Raw genomic sequence first — 24,019 nt, forward strand, 5'->3', positions numbered from 1 at the left:
TGTCATATTGCACCTTTTGTGATGTTCAAACATTCAAATAAAAAGAACTGAGAGTCAGGTGAGGTCGGGTCGTACCTTTGCTGGTCTGGGCCTCCTCCAACAGTTCTGTAATGGCACGTTCAGCCTCTTTGAGGCGCTCTTCAAAAGCCTTGTCGCTGACCGTTTCCTGACCCGAGCTCAGGTTATCAATAAGCGTCTGGACGTCATGAAGCTTCTGCCTCTGCTGGTTCACCTGCAGATCCAACATATACCATGGGTTAGTCTCATTTGGTGTCAGTGGCTCAGCTGCTGAAGCACTTGCAGCAGTGGCCACACAATGAGCTCTCTGCTCTTTGAAGGCCTCGAGCTTCCACGTTCATATCATATGTCCAGTCATATGGTCCATTGTGTTCAATTGCTCCAAACAAACTAGCATGCGCTCCGTTCACCTTGTCCCGGACGAGGCTGTAGCAGGACGGGCACTGCTGGCAGCCGGGTGCAGAGCGGTTGTAGAAGTAGTTCTCTTCACACATGTCACATCGGGCCCCAACAAAGCCAGGCTTACACTCACAGCGGCCATCCTCCTTACACTGACCAGAGAGTGAGCCCTCTGGGTCACAGTCACATGCTGAAAACACAGGGGTGGATCTGAATATATCTGTACATTTGTGGATTTTTGTCCCTGTGTCATGTGTCTTACGTTTGCATCCAGATGAACTGAAGCCAAAGAAGTTGACTTCGCACTGCTGGCACTGCAGCCCGGTGACCCCAGGCTGACACTCGCACTGACCGGAGACCACGTCACACTGACCATTAGTGGAACCAATAGGATTACACATACAGCTGAAGAGGGCAGAGATGTGAAAGAATGAGTTCAAAGAAGCCAATTGAGCAATGCCATTGTCTGGAGGATTGATGTAATATCTAGATGAAATGTGAGCTGACCGTTCACAGCCTTGACCACTGTGCAGGTTGTAAAAGCCCGGCTCACAGGCGCTGCAGTCCCGCTCGGCCACGTTTGGCAAACACAGACATTGGCCTATGAGCTGGGAGCAGCTGGTCTGCTGGTCCACGGTGCCGAATGGCGAGCACGCACAGGCTGAGAGGAAACACAGTCAGATATGTCAGTGCCAGAAGATTCAGGCAGCTTCACAGTCTCTGTTTTGTGTCATGTAAAACAGTTTTAAATGATCGAGTCTACATTCATTTGGGCAAATTATACATTAGAGTTTTGTTGGTGACATCTTTGGACATGGAAAAAGGACTTCTAACAAGTATGTCCATTCTTTTAGAACTTAAACCTTAAGTTTAGACCTTCACCAAAAGCACAGGATTCTTGTAATGTTTAGTTTAGCTTTACATTTCAGTCTTTTCTCATATGAACCAACAGCAGCTTGTAGTACTCACGTTTGCATTTGTCACTAGGGTTTGGGGCTAGGGCGTTGCCATAGAAACCATCTTGGCATCGGTCGCAGAAGAATCCTGCCGTGTTGTAGATGCACTTGAGACATTCCCCAGTTTCACGGTGACAGTTTCCCACAGCATTGGGGTCAATATTGTCGCTGCATTTGCAGGCGCGGCAGGCTCTCACCGGACCCTCCTGCCCCAGAGGGTCGCCGAAGAAACCATCATCACACAACTCACAGCGTTTCCCTGCAAACATCACCACGCTCATCAATGACCACACTTTATCATTGTACTCTTAATATTTGCTATTAGACAGAAAATTAAATGTAATTTAAATGTATATTAAACCTTTACATGTATATTAAATGTGATATTGCAGTTAACATGAACAAAATGTAAAATGATGTACTACTTGACTTCCAGGTACTTAGTATTGAAGTACAATGATCCTCACTATAACGTGGTTCACTTTTCACGCTGTTGCTGCTTCATGGATTTGCATCATGCATTGTGTTCTGCATTCTGATTGGCTAAACAGTCTCTCCGCGTCTTCTCTACCTGTGTCAATAACGTTATGGATTCATATGAACACGTACGTAAAACCACTTGCCAAATTGAAGTTTGAGAGGCTGGTGAGAGCGGTGTGTGAGCTTCAATGTTTTATGGAGTATTTCATTGTATAATAACTGTAAAAAAATAAAGGTTTCTACTTCACGGATTTCGCCTATTGCGGTTTCTTTTTGGAACGTGACCCCCGCGATAAACGAGGATCACTACCTGGAAAAAGCCAGAGTTCCATTTCATCATAGTGACCACCAGGGGGCGGTGCTGTAGCACTGAATGTTCCCTTCGCATGAGTAGTAAAACCAAATGAGTCACACCTGAGACTCGAGCCACAGCTAACTGGCCTCGCCGATGCGGTTAAACAAACGCTTCTGAATGCCAGGGCTGCTTCTACTCATCAGCAGTATGAGAACAGATGGAAGATGTTTTCCCAGTGGTGTTCTGCCCACAGTGAGGACCCGGTGTCCTGTTCGGTGCCTCTTATCCTGGAGCTTCTCCAACTCTCCTTGATGATGGCCGGTCCCTGTCGACCCTGAAAGTATATGTTGCTACCATATCTTGTCATCATGGTTTGGTCAACAACTGTATTGTGGGGAGCGATAAGTTGGTTTTCCTTTTTCTACATGGAGCTTGTGGGTTGCGGCCCTTGGAGACCATGCGCTCCAATGAGGGACCTGTGAGGGTTTTTAGTGTCCCTGTGTCAACCTCTGTTTGAACCCTTGACATTAAATGGCTTTCTGGGAAGACTGCATTCTTGTTGGCCATGGTCTCTGCGAAAAGAGTTAGTGAGTTACATGCCCTTTCGGTCAGTCCCTCATGTCTCAGAAGGAGCCCGGATGACTCTGGTGTCACCTTATGGCCGAATCCCACGTTTCTGTCGAAGGTGTTGTCCCGCGCTCATTGCAACCGGCCTTTGACTTTGGCTCGGTATGAGCCTCCAGTTGGAGAAGGCAGGGACAGGCTCCTGTCATTGTGCCCAGTGAGGGCATTGTAGGTCTATATTGCGGCAACTGCAGATATAAGGCGCTCAGACCAGCTGTTAGTATGTTACGGTGGTGCTAAGAGGGGCCGTCCACTATCCAGACAGCGTCTTTCACATTAGGTCGTCGATGTGATACGCCGTGCTTACGGTGTGGCAGGACTCCCCCCACTGCCTGGCGTGAGGGCTCATTGCACCAGCGTCTCCACTTCCTGGGCCTCCATGAGGGTGTTCCGTTGGGAACTATATACGAGGCTGCATCTTGGACTGGGCCGGGCACTTTCGCCAGGTTCTACAGCGTCAATGTGGCCACTCCACATCCTCTTGGTTCTCCAGGAATCCCCGGGTCCTTCTCAGTGAGGTGTGTGCTTGGGATCCTTCGTGACATAGCTGGTATTATGTCATTCAGTGCTTCAGCACCGCCCTCTGGCAGGCAGTAGGGATGAAATAGAACGAAAGTTATGTATGTAACTACGGTTCTATGAATCCCGGATGACCGCCAGAGGCGCACTGTCACTCCAAATCCTTGTGGTTTCGCGAGAAGATTCTGAGAACGGTGCGATGGACGACGGGGGAATATATGACCTCTGGGGCGCCATCCAGGGTCACAGGTGTGACAGCTGGAGATATACATTAGACTCGAATCATATTCTGAATACTTTTTGCTTTAGAAGGAGTGTAACAGCCACACTGAAAGTGCTAAATGACGTTACAATTGCCTTCAACCTTAAGCTGCTCTGTTTATTCACCTCTCCAAGGCATTTGACATGTGGATCACACTCTTCTGACCAAAACGTTCTAATCAGACAGTTCAATGGTTCAGTGACTATTTGTCATATAGATCACAGTGTACACACATGTATGGGACAACAAGGGCTCACTAAAGCTGGACATCAAGACTTAGTCCTATGCAGAGAAAAAAACAAGCTCATGACGTTTTCAAACCGAAGAGAGCGTCAGAAGAATAATCCTGAAGTAACTTGAGGTAGCAGACAGCTATAATATCTTGGTTTCACACTTTTATCTCTACAACCTATATACAACCTAAAAAATGTCATCTAGTTGAAATTAGGGGTTATTATCGACCAACTGTCACTGGTTAATGTGATATCCCACGAGCAAAATATACAAATGAAAATGACTAGAAAAAAAATCTATTCAGTTTCACTAAGAATCCACATTATTCTTTGAGACCATTTGGCACCAATAGTTCTCAAAATTAGAGTGAAATAATGATTTATACTTTTCAACTGGTACTTCTACTGAAAGTGCATAGGATAGATTAGACGTACTAGATTTTTTTTTTTTAAAAGGTCATATTTCTCTTCCTAGTGGCCCCTGAAGAGCAGAGGGCCCCTGAAGAGCAGAGGGCCCCTGAAGAGCAGACGTAACCTGAAGAGCAGACGTGACCTGAGGACAGGTTTACCACAGACTCTGTCCTACCAAACAATGTCATCATTCGAAAAACATGGGAACCTGTCACTAAGTAGAGTTTTAGTACATCACTGTGTACATCACTGTACATCACTGTGTACATCACTGTGTACATCACTGTGTACATCACTGTACATCACTGTGTACATCACTGTGTACATCACTGTGTACATCACTGTGTACATCACTGTACATCACTGTGTACATCACTGTGTACATCACTGTGTACATCACTGTGTACATCACTGTACATCACTGTGTACATCACTGTGTACATCACTGTGTACATCACTGTACATCACTGTGTACATCACTGTGTACATCACTGTACATCACTGTGTACATCACTGTACATCACTGTACATCACTGTGTACATCACTGTACATCACTGTACATCACTGTGTACATCACTGTACATCACTGTGTACATCACTGTGTACATCACTGTACATCACTGTGTACATCACTGTACATCACTGTGTACATCACTGTGTACATCACTGTACATCACTGTGTACATCACTGTACATCACTGTGTACATCACTGTGTACATCACTGTGTACATCACTGTGTACATCACTGTACATCACTGTACATCACTGTGTACATCACTGTACATCACTGTGTACATCACTGTGTACATCACTGTACATCACTGTACATCACTGTGTACATCACTGTACATCACTGTGTACATCACTGTGTACATCACTGTGTACATCACTGTGTACATCACTGTGTACATCACTGTACATCACTGTACATCACTGTGTACATCACTGTGTACATCACTGTGTACATCACTGTGTACATCACTGTACATCACTGTGTACATCACTGTACATCACTGTGTACATCACTGTACATCACTGTGTACATCACTGTGTACATAACTGTACATAACTGTGTAATAACTGTATATAACTGTGTACATAACTGTACATAACTGTATATAACTGTACATAACTGTACATAACTGTGTAATAACTGTATATAACTGTGTACATAACTGTACATCACTGTATATAACTGTGTACATAACTGTGTACATAACGGTACATAATGGTACATAACTGTACCTAACTGTGTACATAACTGTACCTAACTGTACATAACTGTGTACATAACTGTATATAACTGTGTACATAACTGTACATAACTGTATATAACTGTGTACATAACGGTACATAACTGTGTACATAACTGTGTACATAACTGTACATAACTGTGTACATAACTGTACCTAACTGTACATAACTGTGTACATAACTGTACATAACTGTGTAATAACTGTGTACATAACGGTACATAACTGTACATAACTGTGTAATAACTGTGTAATAACTGTGTACATAACTGTGTACATAACTGTGTACATAACTGTGTACATAACTGTGTACATAACTGTGTACATAACTGTGTACATAACTGTGTACATAACTGTACATCACTGTATATAACTGTGTACATAACTGTGTACATAACGGTACATAATGGTACATAACTGTATATAACTGTGTACATAACTGTACATAACTGTATATAACTGTGTACATAACTGTGTACATAACTGTACCTAACTGTGTACATAACTGTACCTAACTGTACATAACTGTGTACATAACTGTACATAACTGTATATAACTGTGTACATAACGGTACATAACTGTATATAACTGTACATAACTGTGTACATAACTGTACCTAACTGTACATAACTGTGTACATAACTGTACATAACTGTATATAACTGTGTACATAACGGTACATAACTGTACATAACTGTACATAACTGTGTACATAACTGTATATAACTGTGTACATAACTGTATATAACTGTGTACATAACTGTGTACATAACTGTACCTAACTGTGTACATAACTGTACCTAACTGTACATAACTGTGTACATAACTGTACATAACTGTATATAACTGTGTACATAACTGTACATAACTGTATACATAACTGTACATAACTGTATATAACTGTGTACATAACTGTACATAACTGTATATAACTGTGTACCTAACTGTGTACATAACTGTACCTAACTGTACCTAACTGTGTACATAACTGTACATAACTGTATATAACTGTGTACATAACTGTACATAACTGTACATAACTGTGTACATAACTGTACATAACTGTACATAACTGTACATAACTGTGTAATAACTGTATATAACTGTGTACATAACTGTACATAACTGTATATAACTGTACATAACTGTACATAACTGTGTAATAACTGTATATAACTGTGTACATAACTGTACATAACTGTGTAATAACTGTATATAACTGTGTACATAACTGTACATAACTGTACATAACTGTATATAACTGTACATAACTGTGTACATAACTGTGTACCTAACTGTACATAACTGTGTACATAACTGTACATAACTGTACATAACTGTATATAACTGTACATAACTGTGTACCTAACTGTACATAACTGTGTACATAACTGTACCTAACTGTATATAACTGTACATAACTGTGTACATAACTGTACATAACTGTGTACATAACTGTACATAACTGTACATAACTGTATATAACTGTACATAACTGTGTACATAACTGTACCTAACTGTGTACATAACTGTACCTAACTGTATATAACTGTGTACATAACTGTACATAACTGTACATAACTGTATATAACTGTACATAACTGTGTACATAACTGTGTACATAACTGTACATAACTGTACATAACTGTGTACATAACGGTACATAACTGTACATAACTGTGTACATAACTGTGTACATAACTGTGTACATAACTGTACATAACTGTACATAACTGTGTACATAACTGTACATAACTGTACATAACTGTATATAACTGTACATAACTGTGTACATAACTGTGTACATAACTGTACATAACTGTACATAACTGTGTACATAACTGTACATAACTGTACATAACGGTACATAACTGTACATAACTGTACATAACTGTGTACATAACTGTGTACATAACTGTACATAACGTGGTGGTCCAGCCGTGATGAGTATGGTCAGTACTGTTCTACTGACCTGTGGTGCCAGGAGGGCAGTTGGTGCACACCACCTCTCTGGTCTTGGGGATGAGTGCACAGTTGGCCCCGCTGGGACAGGGGCAGGGCTGACAGTCTGTTGCAGAGCCTCCAGTGGCATCTCCATAGTAACCATCTGTACAGCGCTCACAGCTCAGGCCTGCGGTGCTGTGCTGACACTCGCACGCTCCTGGAAACAACACATTTCACACTGGAGCCTCCTGCTCATCATTCCTGTTACACTTTCATTTTGAGCGCTTCAAAACACTCAACCAACTGGCCAAAGCTGTTGAGTTGACCTTTACATTTGAGACTACCACAGTGACTCTGAGCAGTCCTTGAGGCCCCCGGCGTGTAGGATCTGGTTGCTATGGGGACTTTGTGTGAGCCAACAGTTCATTTTATGTCGTCTTGTCTCACCTGTGACGCTGTTATTCAATCTAACGAGGACTTAAGCAGCAGATGAACAGAGCCAAAGGCATAAAGGAAATCTCAGACTTGAAAGACGCAGTGGACACACTGACCATGGAACTCTTCATCTGCCAAAATGTTCTTCATCTGCCTGGAAGAACTGGTTCTCCTCCTACAGAACTGGTTCTCCTCCTGAAGAACTGGTTCTCCTCTTGAAGAACCGGTTCTCCTCCTGAAGAACCGGTTCTCCTCCTGAAGAACCGGTTCTCCTCCTGAAGAACCGGTTCTCCTCTTGAAGAACCGGTTCTCCTCTTGAAGAACCGGTTCTCCTCCTGAAGAACCGGTTCTCCTCCTGAAGAACCGGTTCTCCTCCTGAAGAACCGGTTCTCCTCCTGAAGAACCGGTTCTCCTCCTGAAGAACCGGTTCTCCTCTTGAAGAACCGGTTCTCCTCCTGAAGAACTGGTTCTCCTCCTGAAGAACTGGTTCTCCTCCTACAGAACTGGTTCTCCTCCTGAAGAACTGGTTCTCCTCCTGAAGAACTGGTTCTCCTCCTGAAGAACTGGTTCTCCTCCTGAAGAACTGGTTCTCCTCTTGAAGAACTGGTTCTCCTCTTGAAGAACTGGTTCTCCTCCTGAAGAACTGGTTCTCCTCCTGAAGAACTGGTTCTCCTCCTGAAGAACCGGTTCTCCTCCTGAAGAACCGGTTCTCCTCCTGAAGAACCGGTTCTCCTCCTGAAGAACCGGTTCTCCTCCTGAAGAACCGGTTCTCCTCCTGAAGAACCGGTTCTCCTCCTGAAGAACCGGTTCTCCTCCTGAAGAACCGGTTCTCCTCCTGAAGAACCGGTTCTCCTCCTACAGAACCGGTTCTCCTCCTGAAGAACCGGTTCTCCTCCTGAAGAACCGGTTCTCCTCTTGAAGAACCGGTTCTCCTCCTGAAGAACCGGTTCTCCTCCTGAAGAACCGGTTCTCCTCCTGAAGAACTGGTTCTCCTCCTGAAGAACTGGTTCTCCTCCTGAAGAACTGGTTCTCCTCCTGAAGAACTGGTTCTCCTCTTGAAGAACTGGTTCTCCTCCTGAAGAACTGGTTCTCCTCCTGAAGAACTGGTTCTCCTCCTGAAGAACTGGTTCTCCTGAAGAACTGGTTCTCCTCCTGAAGAACTGGTTCTCCTCCTACAGAACTGGTTCTCCTCCTACAGAACTGGTTCTTCTCCTGAAGAACTGGTTCTCCTCCTGAAGAAGTGGTTCTCCTCCTGAAGAACCGGTTCTCCTCCTGAAGAACCGGTTCTCCTCCTGAAGAACCGGTTCTCCTCCTGAAGAACCGGTTCTCCTCCTGAAGAACCGGTTCTCCTCCTGAAGAACGGGTTCTCCTCCTACAGAACTGGTTCTCCTCCTGAAGAACTGGTTCTCCTCCTGAAGAACTGGTTCTCCTCCTGAAGAACTGGTTCTCCTCCTGAAGAACTGGTTCTCCTCCTGAAGAACTGGTTCTCCTCTTGAAGAACTGGTTCTCCTCTTGAAGAACTGGTTCTCCTCCTGAAGAACTGGTTCTCCTCCTGAAGAACTGGTTCTCCTCCTGAAGAACTGGTTCTCCTCCTACAGAACTGGTTCTCCTCCTGAAGAACTGGTTCTCCTCCTGAAGAACTGGTTCTCCTCCTGAAGAACTGGTTCTCCTCCTGAAGAACTGGTTCTCCTCCTGAAGAACTGGTTCTCCTCCTGAAGAACTGGTTCTTCTCCTGAAGAACTGGTTCTCCTCCTGAAGAACTGGTTCTCCTCCTGAAGAACTGGTTCTCCTCTTGAAGAACTGGTTCTCCTCCTGAAGAACTGGTTCTCCTCCTGAAGAACTGGTTCTCCTCCTGAAGAACTGGTTCTCCTCCTGAAGAACTGGTTCTCCTCCTGAAGAACTGGTTCTCCTCCTGAAGAACCGGTTCTCCTCCTGAAGAACCGGTTCTCCTCCTGAAGAACCGGTTCTCCTCCTGAAGAACCGGTTCTCCTCCTGAAGAACCGGTTCTCCTCCTGAAGAACCGGTTCTCCTCTTGAAGAACTGGTTCTACTCCTGAAGAACTGGTTCTCCTCCTGAAGAACTGGTTCTCCTCCTGAAGAACTGGTTCTCCTCCTGAAGAACTGGTTCTCCTCCTGAAGAACTGGTTCTTCTCTTGAAGAACTGGTTCTCCTCCTGAAGAACTGGTTCTCCTCCTGAAGAACTGGTTCTACTCCTGAAGAACTGGTTCTCCTCCTGAAGAACTGGTTCTCCTCCTGAAGAACTGGTTCTCCTCCTGAAGAACTGGTTCTTCTCTTGAGTGGCTCCAGCTCCACTGTCTCTCTCTCCTTCAAGTGGAACTCCTCCAGGTTTATACTTTTCCCAAAGAGGTTTGGTAGTTTTTTCTGACCATCAGGAAAAACGACACGGGATGCTGGGACATTTATCTAAGGACAGGGAATGCTGGGACATTTGTCTAAGGACACGGGATGCTGGGACATGTGTCTAAGGACAGAGGACTCTGGGACATGTGTCTATGGACAGAGGACTCTGGGACATGTGTCTTAGGACAGGGGACTCTGGGACATGTGTCTATGGACAGGGGACTCTGGGACATGTGTCTAAGGACAGAGGACTCTGGGACATGTGTCTAAGGACAGAGGACTCTGGGACATGTGTCTAAGGACAGAGGACTCTGGGACATGTGTCTATGGACAGAGGACTCTGGGACATGTGTCTAAGGACAGAGGACTCTGGGACATGTGTCTAAGGACAGAGGACTCTGGGACATGTGTCTTAGGACAGGGGACTCTGGGACATGTGTCTAAGGACAGGGGACTCTGGGACATGTGTCTAAGGACAGGGGACTCTGGGACATGTGTCTATGGACAGAGGACTCTGGGACATGTGTCTATGGACAGAGGACTCTGGGACATGTGTCTAAGGACAGAGGACTCTGGGACATGTGTCTATGGACAGAGGACTCTGGGACATGTGTCTAAGGACAGAGGACTCTGGGACATGTGTCTATGGACAGAGGACTCTGGGACATGTGTCTAAGGACAGAGGACTCTGGGACATGTGTCTAAGGACAGGGGACTCTGGGACATGTGTCTAAGGACAGAGGACGCTGGGACATGTGTCTAAGGACAGAGGACTCTGGGACATGTGTCTAAGGACAGAGGACTCTGGGACATGTGTCTAAGGACAGGGGACTCTGGGACATGTGTCTAAGGACAGAGGACTCTGGGACATGTGTCTAAGGACAGGGGACTCTGGGACATGTGTCTAAGGACAGAGGACTATGGGACATGTGTCTTAGGACAGGGGACTCTGGGACATGTGTCTAAGGACAGAGGACTCTGGGACATGTGTCTATGGACAGAGGACTCTGGGACATGTGTCTAAGGACAGAGGACTCTGGGACATGTGTCTAAGGACAGAGGACTCTGGGACATGTGTCTTAGGACAGGGGACTCTGGGACATGTGTCTAAGGACAGGGGACTCTGGGACATGTGTCTAAGGACAGGGGACTCTGGGACATGTGTCTATGGACAGAGGACTCTGGGACATGTGTCTTAGGACAGGGGACTCTGGGACATGTGTCTAAGGACAGGGGACTCTGGGACATGTGTCTAAGGACAGAGGACTCTGGGACATGTGTCTATGGACAGAGGACTCTGGGACATGTGTCTTAGGACAGGGGACTCTGGGACATGTGTCTAAGGACAGGGGACTCTGGGACATGTGTCTAAGGACAGAGGACTCTGGGACATGTGTCTATGGACAGAGGACTCTGGGACATGTGTCTAAGGACAGAGGACTCTGGGACATGTGTCTATGGACAGGGGACTCTGGGACATGTGTCTTAGGACAGAGGACTCTGGGACATGTGTCTAAGGACAGAGGACTCTGGGACATGTGTCTATGGACAGAGGACTCTGGGACATGTGTCTTAGGACAGGGGACTCTGGGACATGTGTCTATGGACAGGGGACTCTGGGACATGTGTCTAAGGACAGAGGACTCTGGGACATGTGTCTAAGGAGAGGGGACTCTGGGACATGTGTCTAAGGACAGAGGACTCTGGGACATGTGTCTAAGGACAGAGGACTCTGGGACATGTGTCTTAGGACAGGGGACTCTGGGACATGTGTCTAAGGACAGAGGACTCTGGGACATGTGTCTATGGACAGAGGACTCTGGGACATGTGTCTAAGGACAGAGGACTCTGGGACATGTGTCTAAGGACAGAGGACTCTGGGACATGTGTCTTAGGACAGGGGACTCTGGGACATGTGTCTAAGGACAGGGGACTCTGGGACATGTGTCTAAGGACAGAGGACTCTGGGACATGTGTCTATGGACAGAGGACTCTGGGACATGTGTCTAAGGACAGAGGACTCTGGGACATGTGTCTTAGGACAGGGGACTCTGGGACATGTGTCTAAGGACAGAGGACTCTGGGACATGTGTCTATGGACAGAGGACTCTGGGACATGTGTCTAAGGACAGAGGACTCTGGGACATGTGTCTAAGGACAGGGGACTCTGGGACATGTGTCTAAGGACAGAGGACTCTGGGACATGTGTCTAAGGACAGAGGACTCTGGGACATGTGTCTTAGGACAGGGGACTCTGGGACATGTGTCTAAGGACAGAGGACTCTGGGACATGTGTCTAAGGACAGGGGACTCTGGGACATGTGTCTAAGGACAGAGGACTCTGGGACATGTGTCTATGGACAGAGGACTCTGGGACATGTGTCTAAGGACAGAGGACTCTGGGATATGTGTCTAAGGACAGGGGACTCTGGGACATGTGTCTAAGGACAGGGGACTCTGGGACATGTGTCTTAGGACAGGGGACTCTGGGACATGTGTCTAAGGACAGGGGACTCTGGGACATGTGTCTAAGGACAGAGGACTCTGGGACATGTGTCTATGGACAGAGGACTCTGGGACATGTGTCTATGGACAGAGGACTCTGGGACATGTGTCTATGGACAGAGGACTCTGGGACATGTGTCTAAGGACAGAGGACTCTGGGACATGTGTCTAAGGACAGAGGACTCTGGGACATGTGTCTAAGGACAGAGGACTCTGGGACATGTGTCTAAGGACAGAGGACTCTGGGACATGTGTCTTAGGACAGGGGACTCTGGGACATGTGTCTATGGACAGGGGACTCTGGGACATGTGTCTAAGGACAGAGGACTCTGGGACATGTGTCTAAGGAGAGGGGACTCTGGGACATGTGTCTAAGGACAGAGGACTCTGGGACATGTGTCTAAGGACAGAGGACTCTGGGACATGTGTCTTAGGACAGGGGACTCTGGGACATGTGTCTAAGGACAGAGGACTCTGGGACATGTGTCTATGGACAGAGGACTCTGGGACATGTGTCTAAGGACAGAGGACTCTGGGACATGTGTCTAAGGACAGAGGACTCTGGGACATGTGTCTTAGGACAGGGGACTCTGGGACATGTGTCTAAGGACAGGGGACTCTGGGACATGTGTCTAAGGACAGAGGACTCTGGGACATGTGTCTATGGACAGAGGACTCTGGGACATGTGTCTAAGGACAGAGGACTCTGGGACATGTGTCTATGGACAGAGGACTCTGGGACATGTGTCTATGGACAGAGGACTCTGGGACATGTGTCTAAGGACAGAGGACTCTGGGACATGTGTCTAAGGACAGGGGACTCTGGGACATGTGTCTTAGGACAGGGGACTCTGGGACATGTGTCTATGGACAGGGGACTCTGGGACATGTGTCTAAGGACAGAGGACTCTGGGACATGTGTCTATGGACAGAGGACTCTGGGACATGTGTCTAAGGACAGAGGACTCTGGGACATGTGTCTATGGACAGGGGACTCTGGGACATGTGTCTTAGGACAGGGGACTCTGGGACATGTGTCTAAGGACAGAGGACTCTGGGACATGTGTCTATGGACAGAGGACTCTGGGACATGTGTCTAAGGACAGAGGACTCTGGGACATGTGTCTAAGGACAGGGGACTCTGGGACATGTGTCTTAGGACAGGGGACTCTGGGACATGTGTCTAAGGACAGGGGACTCTGGGACATGTGTCTAAGGACAGAGGACTCTGGGACATGTGTCTATGGACAGAGGACTCTGGGACATGTGTCTAAGGACAGGGGACTCTGGGACATGTGTCTAAGGACAGAGGACTCTGGGACATGTGTCTAAGGACAGGGGACTCTGGGACATGTGTCTTAGGACAGGGGACTCTGGGACATGTGTCTATGGACAGGGGACTCTGGGACATGTGTCTAAGGACAGAGGACTCTGGGACATGTGTCTATGGACAGAGGACTCTGGGACATGTGTCTAAGGACAGAGGACTCTGGGACATGTGTCTATGGACAGGGGACTCTGGGACATGTGTCTTAGGACAGGGGACTCTGGGACATGTGTCTAAGGACAGAGGACTCTGGGACATGTGTCTATGGACAGAGGACTCTGGGACATGTGTCTAAGGACAGAGGACTCTGGGACATGTGTCTAAGGACAGGGGACTCTGGGACATGTGTCTAAGGACAGAGGACTCTGGGACATGTGTCTAAGGACAGAGGACTCTGGGACATGTGTCTTAGGACAGGGGACTCTGGGACATGTGTCTAAGGACAGAGGACTCTGGGACATGTGTCTATGGACAGAGGACTCTGGGACATGTGTCTAAGGACAGAGGACTCTGGGACATGTGTCTAAGGACAGAGGACTCTGGGACATGTGTCTTAGGACAGGGGACTCTGGGACATGTGTCTAAGGACAGGGGACTCTGGGACATGTGTCTAAGGACAGGGGACTCTGGGACATGTGTCTATGGACAGAGGACTCTGGGACATGTGTCTTAGGACAGGGGACTCTGGGACATGTGTCTAAGGACAGGGGACTCTGGGACATGTGTCTAAGGACAGGGGACTCTGGGACATGTGTCTATGGACAGAGGACTCTGGGACATGTGTCTTAGGACAGGGGACTCTGGGACATGTGTCTAAGGACAGGGGACTCTGGGACATGTGTCTAAGGACAGAGGACTCTGGGACATGTGTCTATGGACAGAGGACTCTGGGACATGTGTCTAAGGACAGAGGACTCTGGGACATGTGTCTATGGACAGAGGACTCTGGGACATGTGTCTTAGGACAGGGGACTCTGGGACATGTGTCTAAGGACAGGGGACTCTGGGACATGTGTCTAAGGACAGAGGACTCTGGGACATGTGTCTAAGGACAGGGGACTCTGGGACATGTGTCTAAGGACAGGGGACTCTGGGACATGTGTCTTAGGACAGAGGACTCTGGGACATGTGTCTAAGGACAGAGGACTCTGGGACATGTGTCTATGGACAGAGGACTCTGGGACATGTGTCTAAGGACAGAGGACTCTGGGACATGTGTCTATGGACAGAGGACTCTGGGACATGTGTCTAAGGACAGAGGACTCTGGGACATGTGTCTAAGGACAGGGGACTCTGGGACATGTGTCTAAGGACAGAGGACTCTGGGACATGTGTCTAAGGACAGAGGACTCTGGGACATGTGTCTTAGGACAGGGGACTCTGGGACATGTGTCTAAGGACAGAGGACTCTGGGACATGTGTCTATGGACAGAGGACTCTGGGACATGTGTCTAAGGACAGAGGACTCTGGGACATGTGTCTAAGGACAGAGGACTCTGGGACATGTGTCTTAGGACAGGGGACTCTGGGACATGTGTCTAAGGACAGAGGACTCTGGGACATGTGTCTTAGGACAGGGGACTCTGGGACATGTGTCTAAGGACAGGGGACTCTGGGACATGTGTCTATGGACAGAGGACTCTGGGACATGTGTCTAAGGACAGAGGACTCTGGGACATGTGTCTTAGGACAGGGGACTCTGGGACATGTGTCTAAGGACAGGGGACTCTGGGACATGTGTCTAAGGACAGAGGACTCTGGGACATGTGTCTATGGACAGAGGACTCTGGGACATGTGTCTAAGGACAGAGGACTCTGGGACATGTGTCTATGGACAGAGGACTCTGGGACATGTGTCTAAGGACAGAGGACTCTGGGACATGTGTCTAAGGACAGAGGACTCTGGGACATGTGTCTAAGGACAGGGGACTCTGGGACATGTGTCTTAGGACAGAGGACTCTGGGACATGTGTCTAAGGACAGAGGACTCTGGGACATGTGTCTAAGGACAGGGGACTCTGGGACATGTGTCTAAGGACAGGGGACTCTGGGACATGTGTCTTAGGACAGAGGACTCTGGGACATGTGTCTAAGGACAGGGGACTCTGGGACATGTGTCTATGGACAGAGGACTCTGGGACATGTGTCTAAGGACAGGGGACTCTGGGACATGTGTCTAAGGACAGGGGACTCTGGGACATGTGTCTAAGGACAGGGGACTCTGGGACATGTGTCTTAGGACAGAGGACTCTGGGTCATGTGTCTAAGGACAGGGGACTCTGGGACATGTGTCTATGGACAGAGGACTCTGGGACATGTGTCTTAGGACAGAGGACTCTAGGACATGTGTCTAAGGACAGAGGACTCTGGGACATGTGTCTAAGGACAGGGGACTCTGGGACATGTGTCTTAGGACAGAGGACTCTGGGACATGTGTCTATGGACAGAGGACTCTGGGACATGTGTCTTAGGACAGAGGACTCTGGGACATGTGTCTAAGGACAGGGGACTCTGGGACATGTGTCTATGGACAGAGGACTCTGGGACATGTGTCTAAGGACAGGGGACTCTGGGACATGTGTCTAAGGACAGGGGACTCTGGGACATGTGTCTAAGGACAGGGGACTCTGGGACATGTGTCTTAGGACAGAGGACTCTGGGTCATGTGTCTAAGGACAGGGGACTCTGGGACATGTGTCTATGGACAGAGGACTCTGGGACATGTGTCTTAGGACAGAGGACTCTAGGACATGTGTCTAAGGACAGAGGACTCTGGGACATGTGTCTAAGGACAGGGGACTCTGGGACATGTGTCTTAGGACAGAGGACTCTGGGACATGTGTCTATGGACAGAGGACTCTGGGACATGTGTCTTAGGACAGAGGACTCTGGGACATGTGTCTAAGGACAGGGGACTCTGGGACATGTGTCTATGGACAGAGGACTCTGGGACATGTGTCTTAGGACAGAGGACTCTGGGACATGTGTCTAAGGACAGGGGACTCTGGGACATGTGTCTATGGACAGAGGACTCTGGGACATGTGTCTAAGGACAGGGGACTCTGGGACATGTGTCTAAGGACAGAGGACTCTGGGACATGTGTCTATGGACAGAGGACTCTGGGACATGTGTCTTAGGACAGAGGACTCTGGGACATGTGTCTAAGGACAGGGGACTCTGGGACATGTGTCTATGGACAGAGGACTCTGGGACATGTGTCTAAGGACAGGGGACTCTGGGACATGTGTCTAAGGACAGGGGACTCTGGGACATGTGTCTAAGGACAGGGGACTCTGGGACATGTGTCTATGGACAGAGGACTCTGGGACATGTGTCTAAGGACAGGGGATGCTGTCCAAGTCCCTATGGACATGGTTTAATCCGTCTTTCACTGTCGTCCTCGAGGAAACTGCTGTTGTGATTTTGGGCGTCACAAAAATCCACATATTTGAATAATTTAGAACTGTTGATCCCAGAGTTCAATTGAATGTATTTTCTGACCTCTGGACAGTGAGAAACAGCTTGAACAGTGGTCAGAGGGTCAGAGGGTCAGAGGGTCAGAGGGTCAGAGGGTCAGAGGGTCAGAGGGTCAGAGGGTCAGAGGGTCAGAGGCTTTGAAAGATTCCCTCTGGAATGAAGAAAATCAAGTAGAATCAGGCTCATTGATCTTGTGCCACTCGAGGTTGTGAGCGCGTCACGCTGAACACGTGAGAAACACGGGGACATTGTTGCTTCAGAGGAGACTTCTGAGCAGCTGAACATGTTCCACTCACAAACCCTGGGGCCCTTTTGTCTTTTACATGTTTCAAACACTTTTTGACAGGTTTTTGTGTTTGACCAGAGAGATTTGTAACATTGTGATTTACTCTTAAGAGATTTGTTCTTGGTGTTTCTATGGGTCGAGTGCAGAGGTGTCCATGCTGTAGATGACCTCTGACCCCTGAGGACCTGTGACTGCTCATCCAGCTCCTTTATCCACTGTTCTACACAGAAAGGCCTTTGGGACGGGTCAGAGTAATGTGTCTCTCATGAGTCATTATATATAGTATATATATATATATATATATAGTATATATATATAGTATATATATATATATATATATATATATATATATATATATATATATATATATATATATATATATATATATATATATATAGTAGTCCTTGTACCTGTATCGGGGTCACAGGTCGGGCTGTGGCCATGGCAGTTGCAGGCCTCACATTGACTGAAGGCTCCGAGCTGGGGCTGAGCACGGCGGTATCCCACAATGCACCGCTCACAGTGCTGACCCTCATAGCCTTGAGGACAAGTGCAGGACTCCACCCAGTGAGCCGCTTCCCCAGGGCCCCGCCGAGCGGTCACCAAGTGCACATTGTCCAGGTATCCAGCACCTGAGGACAGAAAACAAGTCTATGATGGAGACGTGATCCTTTATGAGATTTACAGTCTCCAAATTATATATATATATATATATACACATATATATATATATATATATATATATATATATATATATATATACATACACTGAACAAACACATATCTGAAGGGTCTTATGACCTGCATGAAGGGTCTTATGACCTGCATGAAGGGTCTTATGACCCGCATGAAGGGTCTTATGACCCGCATGAAGGGTCTTATGACCTGCATGAAGGGTCTTATGACCCGCATGAAGGGTCTTATGACCCGCATGAAGGGTCTTATGACCCGCATGAAGGGTCTTATGACCCGCATGAAGGGTCTTATGACCTGCATGAAGGGTCTTATGACCTGCATGAAGGGTCTTATGACCCGCATGAAGGGTCTTATGACCTGCATGAAGGGTCTTATGACCCGCATGAAGGGTCTTATGACCTGCATGAAGGGTCTTATGACCCGCATGAAGGGTCTTATGACCCGCATGAAGGGTCTTATGACCTGCATGAAGGGTCTTATGACCTGCATGAAGGGTCTTATGACCCGCATGAAGGGTCTTATGACCTGCATGAAGGGTCTTATGACCTGCATGAAGGGTCTTATGACCCGCATGAAGGGTCTTATGACCCGCATGAAGGGTCTTATGACCTGCATGAAGGGTCTTATGACCCGCATGAAGGGTCTTATGACCTGCATGAAGGGTCTTATGACCTGCATGAAGGGTCTTATGACCCGCATGAAGGGTCTTATGACCTGCATGAAGGGTCTTATGACCCGCATGAAGGGTCTTATGACCTGCATGAAGGGTCTTATGACCCGCATGAAGGGTCTTATGACCCGCATGAAGGGTCTTTGTAGATCTGGCACATACAGTTTTGGTCCATACTTACTCTTGTCGCTGTATGTTCCTCGTATTTTGATGCTCGTCATGTTATGAAGCAGTCGCTGAAAGTCCGAGTGACTGACCGCTGGTCTCCAGGGATAGTCTGCGCTGTCATGAAGCCTAAAACACACAGGAGCGGTCAGACTTGATGGAAGTTGAGGCTGGTGAGCAAATACACATTTCTGGGGTGTATTCACAATTTGACCTTGGAAATCATAATTTTATTCAACCTCAACCTGATTGACCTAATATGAACGATGGAGTTTAAGGGCCAAAGAAAAAAGAAAAAAAAATGCGGGGCACTACGAGAATAAAGTCATTAATTAATGACTTTTTTTCTCGTTAATTAACAAGAAAAATCTTTCAAACACGCTCCGAGCGTCAGGAGGAGCAGAGAGGAGGCTGTGTGTTTTACTGAGTTTGTCCAAGGGATGACAAAAGGTTAGAATCGGTGCATAAAACTTAAGTGCACACAATGAGCAGAGTGATTGTGCGCAAAGTGCCCACGAAGAGAAACAACTTAAGAGGAGCAGAACATGTGTGAAAGTAACACCGAGGCTCCTCCTCCTGTCTCAGGGTGGCTGTGGCACGTGCACTACGGCTATGCCATGGAGAAAGTTTGATCTAACAGTCTGTGAATGATGCGTAACAGGAAAAGTGCCGCTAAACGCAGTGTCTTGTCTTGTAATAAACACGGGAGTGTCTGCAGAGCCGCACCGCGGCTCCTGAAACTGCGCCGCTAGTTGACCGCGTTTTAGCACCGTTTTAAGGTTAGGGTTAAGGTTAACCACCCACCTGCGCGGGCGAGCATTTTCCATGTCTCAAAGATTCTTACATCATCACTTTTATTTCCGTGGTCAATACCATAAGTTATACATCATTTTAAAGCTTATCTTCTCAACAAAACGAATATGTCATTGATTTACAGTGAATAATTTGCCCCAAGAAGCAATTGCCAATAGTTTGTGAGAAAGTCTCAACTTTTACAAAGGCATGTCCTGTTTGCTGTTTATGACGGACGAAACGTCTTTAATTCTGTTCATCCTTGTGCTCAGTCTGTCCGTAAGGAATCATTGAACAACAATATACACTTGTATTTTTTACTGAAGTTTTCCGATTTCCAGATATTGTCAAGTAAACAAAGTTTTCTTCTCTGACGATGGTCAGGATTAAGGCTCGTCCTGCCCTGTTTGACTTATAAGATGGTGTTTGGCATCGATCTTTTCTTCAGACTGTTTCCTACAGAATGAGACCATCCACCATCTGTCACCGGTTTGTTCTCTACAGCCTCCGGAGGAAAAAATGCGCCACTTCCGACGCGCAAAGCTAATGTGTTTTTAGCCACATATCTAACGTTAGCAGTGACTTAGCGGACTTTCTAGCCAATAAAAATAGCTTTCGAATGGGGGGCGGGACTTAGAACTTATTCACACAGAATAGTCCCTGTTCTCGTGCGTAAGGCTGTAAAGAGGAGGAGAGGAGGGGACTAGATTTTACGCATCACGTTTTCTGATTTTATTAGCCTTTTGAACACGCATTTTGTTAGATATATGTGACTCGCCACGGCAATTGTCGGACCATGTCGGCCTCGGTGAAACTGAGAAAAACAGCATTTTACTTTTTTTTCCCCAAATTTGTGATTTTCGTTTTTTTGCAGAATGTGCTAGTTGAAGTTATGAATAAGCCCCTGTGTGCTTCAGATAACACTATTGGTTGTCTTAAACGTATACATTAAGCTGTTAAAAATGTGGAGTTTTGGGGTCTTTTTCCTGCTCTCCTGGGGGGCGTCACCTTTTTCTAGCCAACGTATTGTTTACATTTTCCACCAATCAGCTGTGATCCGCATGGCTACAGCTGCTGCTCCGTGTTTTCCTCTCATTACTCCAGACCGTCTGCAGAGCACAGTCTTCAGAGCTTACATTTCCTGGACTACATTGCAACGGAACTGTTTACTCAGGTACACTTTTACTTTACTACTAAATTATTGCTTTAACGCTGTGTTTTAAGGCGGTCTCGTGATCACTTTAGAATCTTACTTGTCTGCTCCGGTGGAGCTAATGCTAAGCTAACATGTTGCTTCAGTGCACTCTGCAATACGGGCTTAATGTGACTACTTGCTGTTATCACCATGTTATCGGGTTATTTTTCAGCGTGGGTTGGCCCGTGGGTTGTGTGGGTCGTGCTTTGTGTCTGTTTTATGGTGCTAAACCGGCTGTTACCCCCACAGCCCGGAGCTAAACGCAGCTATTCGGAGCTAAGTTGTAAGCTAAACTTTGCTATGTTATCGGGTTATTTTTCGGCGAGGGAAGAGAAAAAAACTACAACTCCCGATACCACTTCTGGTCACGTGGCTTACGTACTGCCATTATCAGCTTCCTGTGTGTGTCTCTCCTTGAACCGACACCTTAACGTGGTGGAGGGGTTTGAGTGCCCGAATGATCCCGGGAGCTATGTTGTCGGGGGCTTCATGCCCCTGGTAGGGTCTCCCAAGGCAAACAGGTCCTAGGTGACGGGTCAGACAAAGATCGGTTCAGAAGCCCCCTATGATGACAACACGAACAAGGCAGTTTACGTCGCCCGGATCGGCGTCACCGGGGCCCCATCCTGGAGCCAGGCCTGGGATGGGTGCTCCATGGCGAGCGCCTGGTGGCCGGGTCTTACCCCACGGGGCCCGGCCGGGCACAGCCCGAAAGAGCGACGTGGGGCCGCCCTCCCGTGGGCCCACCACCCGCTGGAGGATCCATAAGGGGCCGGTGCAGAGAGATCTGGGCGGCAGTCGACGGCAGGGGCCTCGGCGACCAGATCTCCAGACACAGAGACTAACTCTGGGGACATGGAATGTCACCTCGCTGGGGGGAAAGAGCCTGAGCTTGTGCGGGAGGTTGAGCGATACCGACTAGATATAGTCGGCCTCACCTCCACGCACAGTTTGGGCTCTGGAACCCATCTCCTCGAGAGGGGCTGGACGCTCCACTTCTCTGGTGTTGCCCGCGGGGAGAGGCGGCGGGCTGGTGTGGGCTTGCTGATAGCCCCTCAGCTCAGCCGCCACGTGTTGGAGTTTACCCCGGTGAACGAGAGGGTCGCATCCCTCTGCCTTCGGGTGGGGGACAGGTCTCTCACTGTTGTGGCGGCCTACGGGCCGAACAGCAGTGCAGAGTACTCGGCCTTCTTGGAGTCCTTGGGAGGGGTACTGGACAGTGCACCGACCGGGGACTCCGTTGTTCTACTGGGGGACTTCAACGCCCACGTGGACAATGACAGTGACACCTGGAGAGGGGTGATCGGGAAGAACGGCTTCCCCGATCTGAACCCGAGCGGTGTTCAGTTATTGGACTTCTGTGCCACGGATTGTCCATAACGAACACCATGTTCAAGCACAAGGGTGTTCATCAGTGCACATGGCACCAGGACACAGGCCGGAGGTCAATGATCGACTTTGTTGTCGTGTCATCAGACCTCCGGCCGCGTGTCTTGGACACTCGGGTGAAGAGAGGGGCAGAGTTGTCAACCGATCACCACCTGGTGGTGAGTTGGATCCGCTGGCGGAGGAGGAAGCCAGACAGACTTGGCAGACCCAAGCGCATTGTGAGGGTCTGTTGGGAACGTCTAGTGGAGCCCTCTGTCAGTAGGGTATTCAACTCGCACCTCCGGGAGAGCTTCTCCCTTGTCCCGGGGGAGGCTGGGGACATTGAGTCCGAGTGGACCATGTTCTCCGCCTCCATTGTTGATGCGGCTGCTCGGAGCTGTGGTCGCAAGGTCTCCGGTGCCTGTCGTGGCGGCAACCCCCGAACCCGGTGGTGGACACCGAAAGTAAGGGATGCCGTCAGACTGAAGAAGGAGGCCTATCAGGCCACTCTGGCTTGTGTGTCTCCGGAGGTCATCGAGGGGTATCGGCAGGCCAAGCGAGCCGCGGCTCGTGCTGTCGCAGAGGCAAAAACCCGGGCCTGGGAGGAGTTCGGGGAGGCCATGGAGGAGGACTATCGGTCGGCACCAAAGAAATTCTGGCAAACCGTCCGGCGCCTCAGGAGGGGGAAGCAGTGTCTCACCAACACCGTTTACGGTGCGGGTGGAGACCTGCTGACCTCGACTGGGGATGTCGTCGGACGGTGGAAGGAATACTTTGAGGATCTCCTTAATCCCTCAGTCACGTCTTCCGAAGAGGAAGTGGAGACCGGGGACTCGGTGGCTGGCTCATCCATCACCCAAGCTGAAGTCACTGAGGTTGTTCGCAAACTCCTCGGTGGCAGGGCTCCGGGGGTGGATGAGATCCTGAGGACCTAAAGTCTCTGGATGCTGTAGGACTGTCTTGGTTGACACGTCTCTGCAACATCGCGTGGCGTTCGGGGACCGTGCCTCTGGACTGGCAGACCGGGGTGGGGGTCCCTCTGTTCAAGAAGGGGGACCGGAGGGTGTGTTCCAACTACAGAGGGATCACACTCCTCAGCTGTGATAAAATGTGAATATATGATTATATTTCTGTGATGTATTTTATCTGCATAATAGTGATATATTATCTGCATCATTAGTCTAAGAGAAGAACGGGTGTGTGACAAACTGCATTTGTGAAGGGGTCGTAAAGATGGCCAAAGGATGTTTACCCTAGGGGGGGGTGATAACCCAGACGAGTCTGGGTAATGTTTACCCAAGGCTTGATCTCTACGGAAAAATACCAAGTGCCTTGATGTGAGGCT

The 24,019-nt window shown here is 48.2% G+C and overlaps 1 protein-coding gene across 1 annotated transcript in view; it reads right to left on the bottom strand.

Annotated features, from left to right (window-relative positions):
• lamc1 (laminin, gamma 1) overlaps positions 1-24,019 on the bottom strand; it is a 142,509-nt gene that overhangs the window by 16,084 nt on the left and 102,406 nt on the right. Inside the window, exons 11-18 of the mRNA XM_072441962.1 lie at positions 19,336-19,448; positions 18,199-18,420; positions 7,426-7,614; positions 1,387-1,632; positions 925-1,078; positions 680-822; positions 429-607; positions 76-232 (exon numbers count right to left, since the gene is read on the bottom strand). Of these exons, the coding sequence (XP_072298063.1) occupies positions 76-232; positions 429-607; positions 680-822; positions 925-1,078; positions 1,387-1,632; positions 7,426-7,614; positions 18,199-18,420; positions 19,336-19,448 (1,403 nt within the window). The remainder of the gene's footprint in view (positions 1-75; positions 233-428; positions 608-679; positions 823-924; positions 1,079-1,386; positions 1,633-7,425; positions 7,615-18,198; positions 18,421-19,335; positions 19,449-24,019) is intronic.

Source organism: Eucyclogobius newberryi, unplaced genomic scaffold (genome assembly GCF_026437365.1).
Source record: "Eucyclogobius newberryi isolate DKJ021-1_F unplaced genomic scaffold, fEucNew1.0.hap1 SCAF_12, whole genome shotgun sequence".
In the NCBI taxonomy this organism is placed as follows: Eukaryota; Metazoa; Chordata; class Actinopteri; order Gobiiformes; family Gobiidae; genus Eucyclogobius; species Eucyclogobius newberryi.